Source organism: Pseudophryne corroboree, chromosome 5 (assembly GCF_028390025.1).
Source record: "Pseudophryne corroboree isolate aPseCor3 chromosome 5, aPseCor3.hap2, whole genome shotgun sequence".
NCBI classification, from domain to species: Eukaryota; Metazoa; Chordata; class Amphibia; order Anura; family Myobatrachidae; genus Pseudophryne; species Pseudophryne corroboree.
Window position 1 is genome coordinate 669524022 of NC_086448.1, and position 17411 is coordinate 669541432.

The 17411-nt window shown below is 46.6% G+C and overlaps 1 protein-coding gene across 2 annotated transcripts in view; it reads right to left on the minus strand.

Annotated features, from left to right (window-relative positions):
• Positions 1-325: 325 nt before the first annotated feature.
• The window catches only part of LYPLA1 (lysophospholipase 1), a 111912-nt gene continuing 94826 nt past the window's right edge, over positions 326-17411 (minus strand). For both annotated transcript variants that reach the window (XM_063923727.1, XM_063923728.1), the window contains 2 exons: positions 8972-9148; positions 326-1093 (listed from right to left, as the gene is read on the minus strand). In XM_063923727.1, the coding sequence (XP_063779797.1) occupies positions 1043-1093; positions 8972-9148 (228 nt within the window). In that variant the 3' untranslated portion in view covers positions 326-1042. The remainder of the gene's footprint in view (positions 1094-8971; positions 9149-17411) is intronic.

Sequence of the window (17411 nt, forward strand, 5' to 3'; positions counted from 1 at the left end):
AACAAACCATACCAGTTAGTCACATAGGGCTAAAGGCTTAACTTCCGCTTCAATGGTTGATTAATGAAGTCCTATTAAGCCTCAAAATTGTATTACATCTAGTAAAGCAGGAAATGGAAATACGCACGCTAAGAATAGTTTTCCTGCTGACTGAAAGCACTCTAGAAAATAGTATAGACCAATGATTTCAGGGGGAAAAAAAGATATATTAACCTTATCTTTGGAGACAGTAGGATTAGCAGACAACAGAGCATTAATTAGTAAAATAATGGAGCACAGGCGTAAAAACTCAGCTGTGACATACTGAAGGCGTAGCACATAGTGGAAAGCCCACGTAGACATGTATAACGGGATATACAGCACTTAGTGGTCCTTCTACATGTCAACCATTTTGATACCTTAAATAAAAAATATAAGAAATCCAAACACACTAGAGATGATTAGTTGAGGTCTACTTTCTGGACAATATATGATTAAACAGAACTGCACCAACATAATGTACACACACAGTACCGGCCCTCATATGTAGGCTATATTAATATTGCCATCAGCCCATATAGAGACAGCTGAAGGAAGCCAGGGAATGTCAGACATGATTGACAGACAGAATATATGGCCTTTTCCATAGATTGTGAATAGTTGCACATAACTTCACTGCAGAAAGTTATGAAAATGAGTAACTGTACAATTAAATGTACTGCATTAACTGCACAGAACACCTTTCAATGCTATGCATGGGCAAGCTCCCCACTGTGGACAAGAGGCCTACACCAAATTAAATAGCCCTTGCAATGCTATGAATAATATAGCAATCAGACCAGTACATGTACAGTATAATTGATTGTAAGTTCTATGCTCTTAAATATCCACTACATTAGACCAAACACAAAAATCAACAAACTCCTTATTGATTGCATTTACTATCCCTATCCCCTTGTCACTGCAGTTTCTGAATAATTGAGACGATCCTTACATAAGAAATGTAAAAGGAGCATAATGACAGTTGCTGATGCCTTTTCCAGAAGAAATAATCAAGTGTCAATTAGCTGGGAGGTAGCTGCTTCTCGATAAACTGCTTTACATCAGTCATTTCCTAGGCAGAAAGACAAAAAACTATATTAATGCAGCCACTAGTAACGAAACATGTGTCATGTAAAAAAATAGGAATTTCATACCTACCGGTAATTCCTTTTCTCTTAGTCCGTAGTGGATACTGGGGAACTGTACTTTAGTACCATGGGGTGTATAGATCAGGTCCACTGGAGCCTGGCACTTTAAAACCTTTAGCGTGTGTATGTGTGTGCTGGCTCCGCACCTCTATGCCCCTCCTACCAGACTCAGTCTAGGAAAACTGTGCCCGAGGAGATAGTCATACCATGAGAGAAGGAATAAATACAACAGCGGTGAGGCAACAAGCCAACACACAACCATAACCAATAGGAGGGCGCTAACCAGAACAGAGGATAACAACACCAACCCAACCAGGATAGAACAGCTATCCCAACAACATAAAGGGACCGCAACGGCGGACCAACCTAATACTTAAGTAAGCAGGAATCAAAGCACTGAGGCCGGCGCCCAGTATCCACTAAGGACACCGAGAAAAGGAATTACCGGTAGGTATTAAATTCCTATTTTCTCTAACGTCCTAGTGGATACTGGGGAACTGTACTTTAGTACCATGGGGGAAGTCCCAAAGCTCCCAAATGGGTGGGAGAGTGCTGAGACCCCTGTAAAACCACCTGACCAAACTGAAGGTCATCCCTGGCCAAGGTGTCGAACCAATAGAATTTCACAAAAGTGTTCGAACCAGACCAAGTAGCAGCTCGGGCACAACTGCAAGGCCGAGATACCCCAGGCTACCGCCCAGGAAGAGCCCACGGACCTCGTCGAGTGGGCCTGAATAGACGTCGGCAAAGGCAGAGCCGCCGAAGTATAGGCCTGTTGAATGGTCAACCTGAGCCAATGAGCAATGGATTGCTTGGAAGCCGGACGACCAATCTTGGTGGCATCATAAAGGATAAACAGCGAATCAGATTTACGATGACGAGCCAAACTCTTGACATAAATCTTCAGATCCCTCACTACATCCAAAGACTCTGGCCCAATGGAAGCGTCAGACAACACCGGAACCACAATGGGTTGATGGACATGAAAAGCTGAAACCACTTTTGGCAAAACGTGAGGACGGGTCCTGAGTTCTGCCCTCTCTTCATGAAAAACCAAATAAGGGCTCTTACAGGATAAGGCACGTCTTGCAGACGCCAATGCTAATATCACCATTTTCCAGGTGAGAAATTTTAACTCCACCCTATGTAAGGGTTCAAACCAGTCCGATTGAAGAAAGGATAGAACCACATTGAGATGCCACGGAGCTGTGGGAAGTACGGTTGCATATGAAGAACTCCTTTTAGGAAAGTTTGTACTTCCAGCAACATAGCAAGTTGCTTCTGGAAGAAAATAGAGAGCGCCGAAATCTGGACTTAGTAGCCCCATAACCACTCCCGCTTGCAGGAAAAGTAGAAAACTACCAATTCTAAATTCCACAGGAAACACCTTTCTACTCTCACGCCAGGAAACATCCTTTTTCCAGATACGATGGTAATGTTTTGACGTCACCATCTTCCTGGATTGGACCATGGTGGAAATAACCCAGGAGGAAAGACCTTTCCTTGCTAGAATCTCCCTCTCAACTTCCAAGCCGTCAAAACAAAGCTGCTGTAAGTCTGGATAGACGAACGGACCTTGTTGAAGAAGATCCTTTTGAAGCGGCAGAGGCCAGGGATCCTCCAGAGCATGGTTAAAAGATCCGAGTACCACGCCCGTCGAGGCCAATCCGAGGCAATTAGAATTTCCATTCTTAGTCTTTTTAGAACCCTTAGGATTAGCGGTAGAGGAGGGAACAGGTACACGAACTGGTACGTCCAAGGCGTCGTCAGCGCGTCCACTGCTACAGCCTGCGGATCCCTCGTTCTGGAACAGTAACGGCATAGCTTCTTGTTGAGATGAGAAGCCATCAGATCTATCTGCGGACAGCCCCACCAGTGAATTATCTGTTGAACCACCTGGGGATGTAGGCCCCATTCCCCCGGATGGAGGTCATGTCTGCTGAGGAAGTCCGCTTCCCAGTTGTCCACTCCTGGAATGAGTATGGCTGAGATGGCCCTTGAGTTGGCCTCCGCCCAGAGGAGGATTTTTGACACTTCTCGCATCGCGGCTCTGCTTCTTGTTCCCCCTTGTCAGTTTATGTACGCCACCGCTGTGGCGTTGTCCGATTGAACCTGGATTGCACGATCCCTCAGGAGATGGGAAGCTTGCAGAAGGGCATTGTAAACTGCCCTGAGTTCCAGGACGTTTATTGGCAGAGCAGATTCCTGACTTCACCATATTCCCTGGAACTGGGCCCCTTGGGTCAAAGCCCCCCAACCCCGGAGGCTGGCATCCGTTGTCAATAGAATCCATAATTGAATATTGAAATTTCTGCCTTCTACCAGGTGAGGAACTTGTAGCCACCATAATAGAGAAATCCGGGATTGCGAAGATAAGGTCATTTCCTGATGCATGTGAAGGTGAGACCCCGACCATGTGTCCAGCAGATCCAGCTGAAATGGCCGGGCATGAAATCTGCCGTATTGGATTGCCTCGTAAGCAGCAACCATCTTGCCCAGCAAACGTATGCAAAGATGTATGGACACCTTGCGAGGACAGAGCACTGAGCGGAAAAAAACCTGGATAGCTAAACACCTTTTGAGACACTGTATCCAGTATCATTCCCAGGAATTGGACACACGTTGGGTCGGTTCCAGGTGAGATTTCTGGAAGTTTAGGATCCACCCATGATCCGTAAGCAGGCAAGACGTCAGATTGATACTGTGCAATAAACGCTTCCTGGAAATAGCCTTTATCAGGAGATCATTCAAGTAGGGGACTATGTTGACTCCCATCCTGCGCAGTTGCAGCATCATCTCCGACATGACCTTGGCGAAGACCCTCGGAGCTGTGGACAGGCCAAAGGGCAAAACCTGAAACTGTAAATGGTTCGTCCAAGATGGCGAACCTGAGGTAAGCCTGATGAGGGGGGCACATGGGAATGTGTAGGGAAGCATCCTTGACATCTAGGGATACCAAGAATTCCCCCTCCTCCAGACCGGACACCACTGCCTGCAAGGATTCCATCCTGAATTTGAACAATACAGGTTTAGAGACTTCAGGTTTAAGACGGGTCGCATCGAACCATCCGGTTTTGGAACGACAAAAAGGCTGGAGTAAAAACCCCTTTTGTGTAACGGAGGAGGTACTGGAATCAACACCCCTGTCCGCAAAAGTTTTTGAATTGCCTCTTGCAAGGTAACTTTTGCAGCGGGCAAAACTGGTAAACCCGATTTCAAAAATCTGTGAGGAGGAAGTGCTTGAAATTCCAGCCGGTATCTCTGGGAAATGAGATCCCTCACCCAAGGATCCTGGCAGGTGTTAAAGGCGAGCACCCACCTGAAAGTCACCTTGCTGCTGTGGCCAACCGTCACGTGGAAGGCTTAGTGCCAGGGTTGCAGCAGTTGCAGGTTTACGGGACTTACCACAAGATCCTCTCGGAGTGGTGGAGACTCCCTGGTCCCTGCCTCTGAACCATGCCACACGAAAGGACTGCAAGGAGGGTCCTGTGTAAGAACGTTTAGCAAGTGGCGCAGCTGACGGCAGATAGGTAGACTTACCCGCCGTTGTCTGGGAAATCCATATATTTAATTTGTCCCCAAACAAGGCATCACCTGTAAAAGGGAAGATTTTCTACACCCTTTTTGGAATCAGCATTCGCTGACCATTGACGCAACCACATAGCTCTGCATGCCGAAACAGCCACCATAGCAGTAGTGTGGACATTTATCTTACACAATTCCTTTATAGCCACGCTCATAAAATTTGCATGTGTTGCAGCAGAGTAATGACCTCATCCTGGGGCAGATTGTCTAATCCATTAATAATATTATCGGACCACTTGACTATTGCCCTGGAAATCCACCCACAAACTATTGTGGGGTGCTGTGCTACGCTCGCTGCCGAATAAATTGCCCTGAGAGTGGTCTCAATTTTACGGTCAACAGGCTCTTTTAGGGATAAAGCCCCTGGCACTGGCACTACCAATTTCTTAGACAGTCTGGACACAGACATATCCACTGTCTGGGTTTTTTTCCCATACCTTCCTGTCCTCAGCTGGGAGGGGAAAGGTAGCATCAGGGTTTAACCATGCTTCCCTGGCCAGGGAATTTAACTCTTTAGACACAGGAAATGTTGCCGAGGTCTTTGGTCTAACATTAAAGTACAACTCATCATCTGGTTCTGACTCCTTATCCGGTATGAGAAGAACATCTCTTATAGCAAAAATGAGGGCCTCCAACCCTGAGGACAGAGAGCTGTCCTCCTCATCCACACCAGGCTGATCAGAATCAGACTGAAGCACCTGTGTCAGTGAGCGTTTATGTGAAACACACAGAGGAGGCTGAGAAGCCTTCCTGGTATCTGCTGCTTTTGACATACAATCAATAGACTGTTTTAACACCGGTCTCTCCTTTTTAGCTGCAGCTAATTCTGAATTAACATTCTGAATCATGTTTTAAAAGGTATCTAGCCAGTCAGGTGCCTGTGAACTGTGTCCCTGAGAAGATAAGGAACATTGCTCACACACGAGGGACTCCGCTGATGAAAGGGTAGAGCAGGCATTCCCAACCACGGTCCTCAAGGCACACCAACAGTGCAGGTTTTAGAGATATCCAGGCTGCAGCACAGATGGTTAAATTAAAATAACTGAGCTACTAATTAAGTCGCCTGTGCTGAAGCCTGGATATCACTAAAACCTGCACTGTTAGTGTGCCTTGAGGGCTGTGGTTGGGAATGCCTGGGGTAGAGTTACAAGCAGCACACATAACCATGTAAACAGACATCTTGACACAACTGTAATATAGCGCAGCTCACTGTAAAACACCCCCAACACAGACCCTAGAGAGCCCCTGGAGTGACACTGAGGAGCGGAGACCAGCACACAGAACACAGTAGCACAGTGTGTGAAATAATGTGTATAACCTGATAAAAGTGCAGCGGCGCTACTGCTGGTGTGCTCCCCCCCCTGCTATGACCCCCTGGTACCAGTACAGAGTCTGTAACAGCGTGGGTCCGTGGAGGAGCAGTGTGCATGCAGCCTTGATGATCCACAGCAGCAGGAAATGGCGCCTTCCCACCTCTGGGAAGCCCAGCCCCTTGTAATGGCGCATGGTCCCTGCATGTTTATACTGGCTTTTTCCACATAAAACAGTACACACAAAGCCTAAATGACAATGAGCACTGCGGGGCATGAGCCCTGAGTCAGTCTAGTCCGCGGCGGTCACCGCAGCTCGTGGTCTGTGACCGCTGCGTGACATGCCACCAAAACCGCACCGTGGACCCACTAACCGGGACCCCGGTATTAACACTCGCCGCACCTATCGATCTTTGGCACCTGTTAGAGGGTGGCGGCTAGATGCTGGCGAGAGCACATACACTAACGATGTGTGAACAGCACCTCAGGAGCTCAGTGTCCTGTCAGCTGGGATTACGAGCCATTAACCCTCAGGAGGTTGGTTCGGTCCCCCCTCTAAGTCCCACGAAGCAGGTAGCCTGTTTGCCAACCAGTACTACCTGAAAATAATAAACTAAAACAAAAAATAAAGGAAACTCTCTGGAGCTCCAGAGAAATTGCACTCGGCTCCTTGGGCACATTTTTCTAAAAACTGAGTCTAGTAGGAGGGGCATAGAGGGGAGGAGCCAGAACACACATACACTAAAGGTTTTAAAGTGCCAGGCTCCAGTGGACCCGATCTATACCCCCCATGGTACTAAAGTACAGTTCCCCAGTATCCACTAGGACATTAGAGAAATAGATATTAAATAGTGTAATGTTTGGGCTAGACATCTATATTTGAATTTTGTTTTTGTTTTATGCCATCGGACCTTGTGTATATATATATATATATTGTGTGCATATTTTACTTTTCAGGAATCACCTCTTTGACGTTCTGCTGGTCAGTGACCTCATCATGCTGATATACTATACAGACTTATTTATTGAGAAGACCACAGTGACTTATTAATGCAGTATTTTTACTCAAAAGGTATTAATCACCAGCCAGTAGTTTCCTTCCTGTGCTAAATACTAATCTGTAGCACACTTAGGACCGGATTCAAATCATATCGCACCCGCTATCTCTCGTCTAAAGTGACGGGAGCTAGAGGGGTGATATTCAAATCTGCCCCGCTATTGAGCTGATCGTGCTCATTACAGTCTGGTTTAGGCGCGTCAATCGCCTAAACCCGACAAAAGTAATGGGAGAGATCGTGAAGAGACCCATTTGGGCACCCAGGCGGGTCTCTTTACACGCATTTCAGCTCGCTACCTACAGGGGTAGCGAGCTAAAATGAAGTTATTGCATTGATCAGCAGAAACATTAGAATACCACTGGCGGGAACGATAGGAGGAGGGAGTGAGGGAGGAACATGTGATCCTGCCTTTAGATTAAGAAAGCATGCTATGAACTGAGGGATTCCATGTGAAGCAGAGGAGGATGGATACTTTGTGACCAGAACATTACTAATACTGCTTTCCACCAAAATCCCGAGTCTGACCTGGATTTTTTTACCAGGCATTTTGCCGGGACTCACTCTCCAATGTCCCCGTTTCCACTGTATTCCCGGGGTTTTCCCATGTTGATACTGTTTCAGCTGAATAAGGCAAAACCCGGGAAAGCACAATAAAAACCTGTGTTGTCATTAAAAATTGCCCTTTGTGGTCCACTCTGTGCTCTGTCACCTGTGCCACATTGTAGCCTTTGTGCACAGCTCTGTGCCCAGATCTCCCAACAGCGACAAGCATGAAAACAGCATCTCCCAGCATCTCCTCTGGTCCCTGGGCGATGACATCAGCTGCCAGAGCCCAGGAGGGACCAATCAGCAGCTTTTTGGAAATTTCCGGGTCAAAAATCCTGGGTAAGAGCCGTTTCCACTGCAGCTCACATGGGAAAGACCCGCTAAAAACCCTGCTTGTGACCAGGGTAAAACTCCCAGGTCACTTTACCTGGGATTATTGACTTGTAGCTGTTTCCACTGACAAAATTCCTGAGTAGGTGCGCATTTATGTGACTAAACCTGCAATTTTCATGTCAGTGGAAAAGGTGTATAAGAAGTCTGACAGACTTGCCTCAGAAAGCGTATCTACGGAGTGTAAGCATATTAACAAGGACTAGGAGTGGATTAGTCATAGCCTTTACCAGGACAATAAAATATTTATTTACTACTCCCAAAAAAGTGGGTATGAGGGGGGAGGGGGGGCATCTACGACCACCCCATACTCCACCCTTCCCCCTGCAATAGCCCTGCAGCCTACTGTTACAGCACATGGCCCATCCTATATTATGTGTTTTGCAGTCATTGAGATTCCAACTGTACTGTATAGCATTCACTGGGAGGCTCCTTGTATTGTGTATTGTGTAGCGCTCACCAGGATGCAACTTTTATTGTGTGTGTATTGGAGGTCACTGGAATGCTCTCTGTATTGCACGACTACAACTAGAATGCTCAATTTTGGGTACCAAAAAAAGTCAACTGATTTATTTATTCATTTGTGGTACAGAAAATGATCTTTAATTTGCATACATTTGTGTTGATCCCACATACATTTGTGCTGATCCTACCTGAGGTCATTTTCATAATATTTTACAGGATTACTTAAGTACTTAAGTACCCAATCCGCCTGTGATGAGGCCACAGCTAGATAAGGACTAGGGACTCCAGAAAAGGGGTGAGGGAACATAGTAAGTAATAACACATCTAAAAATATTGAAAGCACTTTAAATATCAGAATTAAAAAAATAGGCCCAAAAACAAATAGAATCACTTTCGTTACTGTAATAGGCAAGTGTATTGTAGAGAACCTTTATGTAAAAAAGCTCACCTGGTTGCAAGAGGTGTGTGCCAAACCTGGATAGGCTTTGAAACTGACATTTGCTGGGTTTATTAGAGCTTTTAGCGTCTGTGATGTTAGAGAACCATACAGGTAAGGGACTAGTGTATCACTTTCTCCGTGGCACTGGAGGACCGAGACATCTTTATTGGCACTATTAGCAGCAGCCTGCAGAAAAAGTACACAAACAAGCTTACATAAGTAATACTCAATTAGCAGCATTTTTTTGTTATTGGATGTTAACATATTTACACCTCAAAGTAAAGCTAATGAATGCAATTAAAATGTAACACAGTAATATTAATTACATTCTCAATAGGGAAACCATTTTTATTTTTGCCTGTTTGGCATCTACGCAAGTGTTAAAGTATATATACTCATTTCTGTGTAAATGAGGGTCATTCCGAGTTGATCGCTAGCTGCATTTGTTCGCATCGCAGCGATCAGGCTAAAAAACGTCAGTTCTGCATATGCGGCGCAATGCGCATGCGCGACGTACGTGCACAACGAACGATGTAGTTTTGCACAGGGTCTAGCGATGCATTTCAGTCGCACTGCTTGCCGCAGAGTGATTGACATGAAGTGGGCGTTTCTGGGTGGCAACTGACCGTTTTCAGGGAGTGCGCGGAAAAACGCAGGCGTGCCAGGAAAAATGCAGGCGTGGCTGGGCGGCTTTGTGACGTCAAATCCGGAACTGAATAGTCTGAAGTGATCGCAAGCGCCGAGTAGGTTTTGAGCTACTCTGAAACTACACCAAATTTTTTTTAGCCGCCATGCGATACAACCGTTCGCACTTCTGCTAAGCTAAAATACACTCACAGTGGGCAGCGGCATAGCGTTTGCACGGCTGCTAAAAACTGCTAGTGAGCGATCAACTCTGTATGACCCCCAATGAGTCATCGAAGACTAAACATTTTCTGAGCTTGGCAGCAGCACTACCCAATATGTGCACAGCTACTGCCATTATATTACTGTGTTTAAGAGGAGTGAAAGGGGAGCGATAGTCTAAACAGGCTTTTTGCCAACCTGTGGCTCTCCAGCTGTTGAGAAACTTCAAATCCCAGCATGCCATAGTATTATTTTTAGGTAATGTTAAAACTGTAGCAGGGCATGCTAGGATGTGTAGTTTCATAACAGCTGGAGAGCCACAGGTTGGCTAGGCCTGTTCTAAAAGGAACACAAATTAAAAAAAAGAAAAAAAAAGAAAGAAAATTGGTATGGTACAGGTTTTCTACAGATTGGATTCTCCATGATTTTCACACAATGTAGGTGTATAGATAATTTCTATGTATCCAAATATGTCGGCACTGACATAATGGGGCAGATTTTGAGTCGGCCGCGGTTTTTGCTGTATTCACGTCTGTGTCTGTATGCTAAAGCAGCTACAAAGCCCTCCCCTTGTGTACATCCGTGAGTCCAACCTTGCAAGGACTGAAACACCCACTGTCAGTGCTCACAGACGCTGAAATACTGCATCGGTCGTACCAGTGAAACAGTTTCTCCATCAGAGTATGGCCTCCTATGTGTGCGGTTCAGGCATATAAGTACGCACATGCTTTCACTCCCATAAGAAGCAACATCTCTAGTCTACACACTGTGCTGTTTTAGCAGGGCGCCATATCCTGTCCAGTTTTAAAAAGCCCTGCTAAAACAGCCTGCGTGTTATATGCACGGCATCTATTCACATTAAAGGGAGAGCTTGGGGGAAGTCCAGCACCTCCATAAGTGCTGAGCACACCCCCAGTAGTGACGCCAATTGGCAGGCATTCCCCCAACTGCAAGACCAGCAGAGTCGCATGCCCCCTCCGAGGACATCCACACCCCCTTTTGAATGCCGATACTTGCCTCTGCGCCCTACTTACATCCTAGTGGGAACACTACATCTCAGTGTGTCTTTTTAGCCACAACCCTGTTACCTCCCAGTCACCAGCCAAGAAGACCTGTTATATTTCTGCCACTGTACGTCTGACTTGATCTGCGACTCTGTATGAATACAATCAGGACACGTGCAGTGCACTCACAGATATTCGCAAAAGAAAAAATAATTGTCCGGCTGCGTGAATATCTGCATTGCGCGTTACACTGAATCAGGTCCAATGTGTATGTTTCTTCTAGGGTGCTGTCACTCACTGTAACCCAAAGGAACATCTTCAAGCCACTCCAAATAAAGCTTGATAGAAGGCACTCCCCAATATTATTTAAAGTATCATATTTCTAATCCTTAATAAAGAACTGGTAATGTTTTGTTCCAATTCTGGACCTCTTTGAAGACATCACCAACGGCTTAGTTCCAAAAACCACCACCACAGATGTTTTAGGGCAATAATGTAGCAGCTGTGCATACTAAGAAGTGATCCAATAGGGATCCACCAATCAGCGCAGCAGTACAAAATTCCACATTTCACAAATCATTTCCTCAATCGCACAAACATCCCAATATGCAAAATATAAAATAGAATTTCAAAATGCAGAGATCCGTAAAGTCATACAGACAGGCAAGATCAAACTTACAAAACAAAATATTTTATCAGGACTATCCATGGTGTGCAATCCATTAACAATACATGAGTGCGGACATATCTGAATACAGTATATGGAGAGTCTTACATTAAGGATTATTTTTTTCATCCAATTTTTTGGAAGATGGACTTATTTTGATTATATTAAAGAGCAACCATCTAAATACCCAGCACACAATAGACAGACAGACTGTGGCTATAAAGTGATGCACATGGTCAGTAACAATATCTAGGCTACAGCAAAGTTTAAATAAGAATTTACTTACCGATAATTCTATTTCTCGTAGTCCGTAGTGGATGCTGGGGACTCCGTCAGGACCATGGGGTTTAGCGGCTCCGCAGGAGACAGGGCACAATAATAAAAGCTTTAGGATCAGGTGGTGTGCACTGGCTCCTCCCCCTATGACCCTCCTCCAAGCCTCAGTTAGGATACTGTGCCCGGACGAGCGTGCATAATAAGGAAGGATATTGAATCCCGGGTAAGACTCATACCAGCCACACCAATCACACCGTACAACCTGTGATCTGAACCCAGTTAACAGTATGATAACAACGAAGGAGCCTCTGAAAAGATGGCTCACAACAAGAATAACCCGATTTTTGTAACAATAACTATGTACAAGTATTGCAGACAATCCGCACTTGGGATGGGCGCCCAGCATCCACTACGGACTACGAGAAATAGAATTATCGGTAAGTAAATTCTTATTTTCTCTAACGTCCTAAGTGGATGCTGGGGACTCCGTCAGGACCATGGGGATTATACCAAAGCTCCCAAACGGGCGGGAGAGTGCGGATGACTCTGCAGCACCGAATGAGAGAACTCCAGGTCCTCCTCAGTCAGGGTGTGCCCCTGACCAAGTAGCAGCTCGGCAAAGTTGTAAAGCCGAGACCCCTCGGGCAGCCGCCCAAGATGAGCCCACTTCCTTGTGGAATGGGCTTTTACTGATTTTGGCTGTGGCAAGCCTGCCACAGAATGTGCAAGCTGAATTGTACTACAAATCCAGCGAGCAATCGTCTGCTTAGAAGCAGGAACACCCATCTTGTTGGGTGCATACAGGCTAAACAGCGAGTCAGATTTTCTGACTCCAGTCGTCCTGGAAACATATATTTTCAGGGCCCTGACAACGTCAAGTAACTTGGAGGACTCCAAGTCCCTAGTAGCCGCAGGTACCACAATAGGTTGGTTCATGTGAAAAACAGAAAACACCTTAAGGAGAAATTGAGGACGAGTCCTCAATTCTGCCCTGTCAGAATGAAAAATTAAGTAAGGGCTTTTATATGATAAAGCCGCCCATTCTGACACACGCCTGGCTGAAGCCAGGGCTAATAGAATCTTCACCTTCCATGTGAAATATTTTAATTCCACAGTGGTGAGTGGATCAAACCAATGTGACTTTAGGAAACTCAAAACAACATTGAGATCCCAAGGTGCCACTGGGGGCACAAAAGGAGGCTGTATATGCAGTACCCCTTTTACAAACGTCTGAACTTCAGGCACTGAAGCCAGTTCTTTCTGGAAGAAATTCGACAGGGTCGAAATTTGAACCTTAATGGACCCTAATTTTAGGCCCATAGACAGTCCTGTTTTCAGGAAATGTAGGAACAACCCAGTTGGAATTCCTCTGTAGGGACCTTCTTGGCCTCACACCACGCAACATATTTTCGCCAATGCGGTGAAAATGTTTTGCGGTTACATCCTTCCTGGCTTCGACCAGGGTAGGGATGACTTCATCTGGAATGCCCTTTCAGGATCCGGCGTTCAACTGCCATGCCGTCAAACGCAGCCGCGGTAAGTCTTGGAACAGACAAGGCCCCTGCTGGAGCAGGTCCTTTCTTAAAGGTAGAGGCCACGGTTCTTCCGTGAGCATCTCTTGAAGTTCCGGGTACCAAGTCCTTCTTGACCCATCCGGAACCACGAGTATCGTTCTTACTCATCTCCTTCTTATGATTCTCAGTACTTTTGGTATGAGATGCATAGGAGGGAACACATACCCTGACTGGTACACCCACAGTGTTACCAGAGCGTCCACCGCTATTGCCTGAGGGTCCCTTGACCCGGCGCAATATTTGTCTAGTTTTTTGTTCAGGCGGGACGCCATCATGTCCACCTTTGGTTTTTCCCAACGGTTTACAATCATGTGGAAGACTTCCCGCTGAAGTCCCCACTCTCCCGGGTGGAGGTTATGCCTGCTGAGGAAGTCTGCTTCCCAGTTTTCCACTCCCGGAATTAACACTGCTGAGAGTGTTATCACATGATTTTTCGCCCAGCGAAGAATCCTTGCAGTTTCTGCCATTTCCCTCCTGCTTCATGTGCCGCCCTGTCTGTTTACGTGGGCGACTGCCGTGATGTTGTCCCACTGGATCAATACCGGCTGACCTTGAAGCAGAGGTCTTGCTAAGCTTAGAGCCTTGTAAATTGCCCTTAGCTCCAGTATATTTATGTGGAGAGAAGTCTCCAGACTTGATCACACTCCCTGGAAATTTTTTCCTTGTGTGACTGCTCCCCAGCCACTCAGGCTGGCATCCGTGGTCACCAGGACCCAGTCCTGAATGTCGAATCTGCGGCCCTTTCATAGATGAGCACTCTGCAGCCACCGCAGAAGAAAACACCCTTGTCCTTGGAGACAGGGTTATCCGCTGATGCATCTGAAGATGCGATCCGGACCATTTTCCCAGCAGATTCCACTGAAAGGTTCTTGCGTGAAATCTACCGAATGGGATCGCTTTGTAAGAAACCACCATTTTTCACAGGACCCTTGTGCAATGATGCACTGATACTTTTCCTGGTTTTAGGAGGTTCCTGACTAGCTCGGTTAACTCCCTGGTCTTCTTCTCCGGGAGAAAACATCCTTTTCTGGACTGTGTCCAGAATCATTCCTAGGAACATTAGACGTGTCGTCGGAAAAAGCTGCGATTTTGGAATATTTAGAATCCACTCGTGCTGTCGTAGAACTACTTGAGATAGTGCTACTCCGACCGCCAACTGTTCTCTGGACCTTGCCCTTATCAGGAAAGCGTCCATATTTCTTTTAGGAAGAATCATCATTTCGGCCATTACCATGGTAAAGACCCGGGGTGCCGTGGACAATCCAAACGGCAGCGTCTGAACTGATAGTGACAGTTCTGTACCACGAACCTGAGATACCCTTGGTGAGAAGGGCAAAATTTGGACATGTAGGTAAGCGTCCCTGATATCCAGTGACACCATATCGTCCTGGTTCGCTATCACTGCTCTGAGTGACTCCATCTTGATTTGAACCCTTGTATGTAATTGTTCAAATCTTTTAGATCTCACCGAGCCGTTTGGCTTCAGTACCACAATATAGTGTGGAATAATACCCCTTCCCTTGTTGTAGGAGGGGTACTTTGATTATCACCTGCTGGGAATACAGCCTGTGAATTTTTTCCCAATACTGCCTCCCTGTCGGAGGGAGACGTTGGTAAAGCAGACTTCAGGAACTTGTGAGGGGAAGACGTCTCGAATTTCCAATGTACACCTGGGATACTACGTGTAGGATCCAGGAGTCCACTTGCGAGTGAGCCCACTGCGTGCTGAAACTCTTGAGATGACCCCCCACCGCACCCGAGTCCGCTTGTATGGCCCCAGCGTCATGCTGCGGACTTGGCAGAAGCTGTGGAGGACTTCTGTTCCTGGGAATGGGCTGCCTGCTGCAGTCTTCTTCCCTTTCCTCTAACCCTGGGCAGATATGACTGGCCTTTTGCCCACCTGCCTTTATGGGTACGAAAGGACTGAGACTGAAAAGACTGTGTCCTTTTCTGCTGAGATGTGACTTGGGGTAACAAAAGTGGATTTTCCAGCTGTTGCCATGGCCACCAGGTCCGATGGACCGCCCCTTTATACGGCAATACTTCCATGTGCCGTCTGGAATCTGCATCACCTGACCACTGTCATGTCTATAAACATCGTCTGGCAGATATGGACATCACATCTACTCTTGATGCCAGAATGCAAATATCCCTCTGCGCATCTCGCATATATAGAAATGCATCCTTAAAATGCTCTATAGTCAATAAAATATTGTTCCTGTCAAGGGTATCAATATTTTCAGTCAGGAAATCCGACCAAGCCCCCCCAGCGCTGCACATCCAGGCTGAGGCGATTGCTGGTCGTAGTATAACACCAGTATGTGAGTATATACCTTTTTAGGATATTTTTCAGCTTCCTATCAGCTGGCTCTTTGAGGGCGGCCGTATCTGGAGACAGTAACGCCACTTGTTTTTATAAGCGTGTGAGCGCCTTATCCACCCTAAGGTGTGTTTCCCAACTCGCCCTCACTTCTGGCGAGAAAGGGTATACCTCCAATAATTTTTTATCGGAGGAAACCCACGTATCATCACACACTTTAATTTATCTGATTCAGGAAAAACTACAAGTAGATTATTCCCACCCTACATAATACCCTTATTTGTGGTACTTGTAGTATCAGAAATATGTAACACCTCCTTCATTGCCCTTAACATGTAACGTGTGGCCCTAAAGGAAAATACGTTTGTTTCTTCACCGTCGACACTGAAGTCAGTGTCTGTGTCGACCAACTGAGGTAAATGGGCGTTTTTACAAGCCCCTGACGGTGTCTGAGACGCCTGGACAGGTACTAATTTGTTTGCCGGCCGTCTCATGTCGTCAACCGACCTTGCATCGTGTTGACATTATCACGTAATTCCTAAATAAGCCATCCATTCCGGTGTCGACTCCCTAGAGAGTGACATCACCAATACAGGCAATTTGCTCCGCCTCCTCACCAACATCGTCCTCCTACATGTCGACACACACGTACCGACACACAGCACACACACAGGGAATGCTCTGATAGAGGACAGGACCCCACTAGCCCTTTGGAGAGACAGAGGGAGAGTTTGCCAGCACACACCAAAAACGCTATAATTATACAGGGACAACCCCTTATACAAGTGTTTTCCCTTATAGCATTTTCACATATGTAATCATATCGCCAAATAAGTGCCCCCCCTCTCTGTTTTAACCCTGTTTCTGTAGTGCAGTGCAGGGGAGAGCCTGGGAGCCTTCCTCACAGCAGAGCTGAGCAGGAAAATGGCGCCGTGTGCTGAGGAGAATAGGCCCCGCCCCCTAAAACGGCGAGCTCTTCTCCCGGAGTTTGTGAGATCTGGCAGGGGTTAAATACATCCATATAGCCTCAAGGGCTATATGTGATGTATTTTAGCCATAAAAAAGGTATAATACATTGCTGCCCAGGGCGCCCCCCCCAGCGCCCTGCACCCTCAGTGACCGCTGGTATGAAGTGTGCTGACAACAATGGCGCACAGCTGCAGTGCTGTGCGCTACCTTATGAAGACTGAAAGTCTTCTGCCGCCTGTTTCTGGACCTCTGGACCTCTTCAACTTCGGCATCTGCAAGGGGGGTCGGCGGCACGGCTCCGGGACGAACCCCAGGGTGAGACCTGTGTTCCGACTCCCTCTGGAGCTAATGGTGTCCAGTAGCCTAAGAAGCAAATCCATCCTGCACGCAGGTGAGTTTACTTCTCTCCCCTAAGTCCCTCGTAGCAGTGAGCCTGTTGCCAGCAGGACTCACTGAAAATAAAAAACCTAACTTAAACTTTTATTCTAAGCAGCTCAGGAGAGCCACCTAGATTGCACCCTTCTCGGCCGGGCACAAAAATCTAACTGAGGCTTGGAGGAGGGTCATAGGGGGAGGAGCCAGTGCACACCACCTGATCCTAAAGCTTTTATTATTGTGCCCTGTCTCCTGCGGAGCCGCTAAACCCCATGGTCCTGACGGAGTCCCCAGCATCCACTTAGGACGTTAGAGAAATTGGTATTAGGGGGCCTAATTGGTGTCAAAAAAACATCACCATCCTTGACCTTTGAAACAAGGCAAGATGGATCCATGGATTCTTGTTTACACCAAATTC